At 44.5% G+C, this 5027-nt stretch overlaps 1 protein-coding gene across 1 annotated transcript; it reads left to right on the top strand.

Moving 5' to 3' along the window:
- The first annotated feature begins 751 nt into the window (after positions 1–751).
- Positions 752–2241, top strand: LOC100783499 (uncharacterized). The gene is made up of 3 exons (XM_006605001.1): positions 752–1009; positions 1633–1760; positions 1851–2241. The coding sequence occupies exons 1-3, from the start codon at positions 752–754 to the stop codon at positions 2239–2241; spliced, it is 777 nt and encodes a 258-aa protein (XP_006605064.1).
- The last annotated feature ends 2786 nt before the right edge of the window (positions 2242–5027 follow it).

The raw sequence follows: 5027 nt of genomic DNA on the forward strand, positions 1-5027 counted from the left end.
TGATAGGGGCGTCCATTAGTTGGTTCCCACAATGGAAAGAAGGAGGGGCAAGAGTGTTATGCTTATGTGAAGGATTTCCAAATATCCCTTTGATAGGAACGAGGGATTGTATTAATTATAATCCCATGTTGGCCATAAGACAGTTGGATTACCATATGAGAGGTGCGCCATTGAAGGAGACCATCACGCCTTTCATCGTGTGAGGTTTCAATGAAGCTAATGCAAAGACACTTTAGAGGATCCGTAAGGCATGGAATAAAGTGGAAAGAAAAGATAAAGAACTTAGGGGAAGTAGCAATGGTGTCATAGGCGGCTATCACAAATGGTTGAAGTCTAGAATGCAAGGGATAACTTGGCTCCCAAAGCTAAAGAGTCTGAGTCGGGAAGAGGCTGAAATGCCTGAGGAGAGTGAAGAGGTGCAAGCTTTGAAAGCTGAGCTCAAAAAGATAAGAGTGGAGAAGGAGAAGCTGAAGGTGGCAGTCACTAGGGTTAGGAAAGAATGTGATGAACTAAAAGATATCAACATGACTGTAGCTGAAGCGCTAGAGCGGGAAACGAAGAAGGCCAGAAAGGAAGAGTGGAGCAGAAACAAGTTATGAGGGCTTTTCTAGGTAGTAGTAATGAGCTCAAACTTAGAAAGGCCGAGAGGGACAAATCAAGGATGGAAAGCCTGATGTTAGAGGATAAGTTAAAGAGTTGTCAGAGGTCAAAGAGAAGTTTGAAAGAATAGTTGAGCAAAACAGAAGAAAGTATGTTGATAATCATTGACCAATATAAAGAGAAGGTGAACCTAGCTGCTAGTCATGGGCATATGCTGGAAGATGAACAGGCAAAGGTGTTAGCCTTGCGGGTTGAAAGGGAAGCGAGAGAAGGGGTGATAGAGTTATTGCATAAAGAAGCCATGAAATGGATGGATAGATTTGCTCTCACTCTGAATGAGAGTCCAGAGCTTCCAAGGTTGTTAGCTAGAGCCAAGGCGGTGGCTAACACATACTCTACTCCTGATAAAGTTCACAGTCTTTTCAATTACTGCCAACACATGGTCAAACTAATGACCCACATAATTAGGAATCGTTGATGTGTCCATGTTGTATTTCTAGTTATGCTTTGTCTCTGACAAGATGAACAATGCTGTTATTTATGAAAATTGGATTTTATTCGACCCTATGTTCCACTGAATGTCCTATGTAAATTCACAATACTTCAACAACTTATCATTGTCATGCATTCACATTTATTTAGTTGTTGCATTACTCATTGCATTCTTTCGTTAACAGTCATCGTCATCGTCAAAACGTAATCATAGTAATAAAAAAGAATGAACATGCTTTAGGACACCCTTACCAAACACGTGCCAAGGCTAGGATCATGAGTGAGATAGAAGAAGTTCAAGAACAGATGAAGGCTGACATGGAGGCCATGAAAGACCAAATGACCACCATGATGGAGGCCATGATGAGTATGAGAAAAATGATGGAGGTCAACACGGCTGCAGTCGCTGCCACAAGTGCCGCCACTAAGGTGGACCCAACTTACCCATTTGGTATCAATTAAGTAAATCATTTAGTCTTGGATATGGTAGGTTAGGGAGGCAAAGCATTGGGAAGTACAGACGGCCCCCATTTTGTGCAGGTCCAGAGCAAGCATCCCCTCCCACCATATGGCTTGCCTTCCAATTATACACTACCCAATGTTGAACACGCGCCCGATGAGAATGTCCACAATTCTACTCCCATACCCATTGAGATCCAACAACCCCAGTTTGGTCATGCACACGTCCCTCAACCCATAGGTGAGACACATGAAGTACCCTGAGACCACACTCTGGTCGACTTCGAGCCTCTCTTCAGATATGCCACTAAGGAGCAAGCATTTGGTTGCGTACCCTTGCCAAATGCTTTGGAGGGCCCTCAGTATCGCCCACAATCACAACTACAACCCTTACATTTTGTGGTGGGAAGATTGCCTCCTGCCATGGTGGAAAGGGAAAAATTCGATCATATAGAAGAAAGGCTGAGGGCCATTGAAGGAGATGAAGACTACCCTTTTGCCGACATGGAAGAACTGTGCCTAGTGCCTGACATCATCATTCCTCTGAAGTTCAAGGTGCCAGATTTCAACAAATACAAGGGAACTACTTGCCCCAAGAATCACCTAAAGATGTATTGCCGGAAGATGGGAGCATACGCGAAGGATGAAAAACTATTGATGCATTTTTTCAAGAGAGTTTGGCTGGGGTAGCTATCACTTGGCACATCAATCTAGAATCTTCCCGGGTCCGTTCCTGGAAAGACCTAATGGCTGCTTTCATCAGGCAATACCAGTACAATTCCGATATGGCCCCGGATAGAATGCAGTTGTAGAACATGTGCAAAAGGGAGCATGAATCCTTCAAAGAATATTCCCAGAGATGGAGGGATCTGGCGGCTCAAGTAGCACCCCCAATGATGGAGAGGGAAATGATCACCATGATAGTAGATACTTTACCTGTGTTCTACTATGAGAAGATGGTGGAATACATGACCTTGGGTTTTTCAGATCTGGTATTTGTGGGCGAAAGGATCGAAGTAGGTCTAAGAAGGGGCAAATTTGATTATGTTGCTTCGATGAGTGCTGGCAATAGGAGGCCTGGGGTAGGTGGAGCAAAGAAAAAGGAAGGAGATGCCCACGCCGTGACCGCAACACCCTCATGGCCAAGCTCCCAACAAACCCCTCACAACCCCATGTACCAATATCCCCTGCACCAATATAATTACTCAACAAATATTAGATCTCCCCCCTGCCTGATGCCCCTCCAACCAAGAATGCCTAATCAACCACAAAGACCTCCCCAACATCACCCACAAAATCCATTCCCTACACAGCCCATACCAAGTGTAAATGCCAACCCCAATACAAACACCAACCCAAGGAGGAACTTCCCAGAGAGAAAACCCACAGAGTTCATCCCAATCCCAATGTCGTATGCCGACCTGCAACCATCCTTGCTCAATAACCAAATGGCCATAGTGAGCCTGGGAAAGGTCTATCAACCTCCATTTCCCTGATGGTACAATCCTAATGCCACATGCGCCTATCATGATGGTGTCTCGGGGCACTCCGTCGAGCAGTGTGTAGCTTTTAAACAAAAAGTACAAAGTTTGATTGATGTTGGGTGGCTTACATTTCAAGAGGATAGTCCAAATGTAAGGACTAATCCACTTGCCAATCATGGAGGTTCGTCGGTGAACGCACTGGAAGAATGGAAGTCTCAAGAGTTGAAATAGATAGGGGATGTGTCAACTCCAAAATGATTCATATTGGAGGTATTGCGCGAGGCCGGTGTGATTAAATGTGATGATAATAAGGGAGATCCGTGCTTGATGCATTCAAAGGTGTTGCATGATGTAGAAAGGTGCCCAATAACTGAGGAGTTGCTGCAGGGACTGATAAGTAGGGGTCAAATTGAAATCCACAGTGCAAAAGAAGATGAAGGTGAGGTATTCATGCAGTCTAGTGGCAGAAGCCCAAGTAAGCCTAAGCCTTTGGTGCTCCATTTCACCAGAGATATTACCACTCAGATACCTCGAGGTTTCAACCCTCTGTAGCAAAGACACCAGCACCCTTCCCTTATAAGAGTGATAAGGCAGTACTGTGGAAGTATAGCACACAGGGACCCGACGGAAGGCAGGACGCATCCGTCATGCATGTTGGGAATGGCATGTCGGCTACTAAGATCATGAATATTTATGGTATGAGGGGCATGACTCGTAGTGGATGTATTTTTGCTCCTCCCAAACTACCGGCAAGGTCGAAAGACAATGGGAAGGCAAAAACAAAATATGGGCGACAGGGAGAAGACTAGCCTGACTACGAATGACGAGGCCCCTGTCGGAAAGTTTGCAGAGGAAGGGGACGACCTTAGCAAGAGAGAGGTATCAGTTGAGGAGGCCACCAAATTTTTGAGAATTATTCAATAGAGTGAATTCAAAGTAATTGAGCAATTGAACAAAATGCCATCTAGGATCTCTCTAATAGGGCTGCTCATGCATTCCGAATCTCATCAGGCGTTGTTGGTAAAAATATTGAATGAGGCCCATGTGGCGCAAGACATATCAGTGGAGGGTTTTAGGGGAATAGTGAACAACATCACCATAAATAATTACCTGACTTTTGTTGACGAGGAGATGCCAGTTGAGGGCATGGGGCACAACAAGGCTTTGCACGTATATGTCAAGTGCATGGACCACATAGTTGCCAAAGTACTCATTGACAACGATTCTTCTCTCAATGTCATCCCAAAACAACATTGGATAAGCTATCATTTAATGCGTCGTATATGAGGCCAAGCTCCATGGTGGTAAGGGCTTTTGATGGTAGCCGTCGTGACGTGAGAGGAGAGATCGATCTCCCAATTCAAATTGAGCGACACACGTGTCAGATAACTTTCCAAGTGATGGACATAAGCCTTGCCTATAGTTGCTTGTTAGGTCGGTGTTCGACGGCCGGCAAGTGCATTGGATCGCGCAAGTAGTATAAAACGGTAAGAACCGTGTATCGAACTCTCGAGGAACTTGTTTTACTTGGTAAAACTATGGTTCAGTAAATAAGTGTCTTGTTGTAAAAGGTTTGTGTGTAGTATGGACACATGTGTAAACTAACTAGTCAAAGGTAAATAAAAAGGTGAGTAGTGGTGGGTGCAAAGGTAGATGGTCAACGTGTTGGTCTTCCTACTGGGCGACTAATGCTACTAAAGATGTTCTCTACCTAACAACGTTCCTGTGTTCTATGTTGTCTCCTGGACTGCTAAATCCCGATGTCTCGTGCATGTTTAGCCTAATCTTAATTAAGCGTCATCCTCAGATCCCTCTTGTTGGACTAAACTTGACCAGAACTTCATTAAGACATACGTACCACCAACTAGGTTACCGTACCCCGATCCCTCGTGAAAATATGATAAACTAGCCCCGTCCTATCAAGTTCTAAGGATCAAACCATTTCCCAATGTTGAATGACCCTAACTAAGCATTCATCTACATAATAAAGGC

Source organism: Glycine max, chromosome 19 (genome assembly GCF_000004515.6).
Source record: "Glycine max cultivar Williams 82 chromosome 19, Glycine_max_v4.0, whole genome shotgun sequence".
NCBI classification, from domain to species: domain Eukaryota; kingdom Viridiplantae; phylum Streptophyta; class Magnoliopsida; order Fabales; family Fabaceae; genus Glycine; species Glycine max.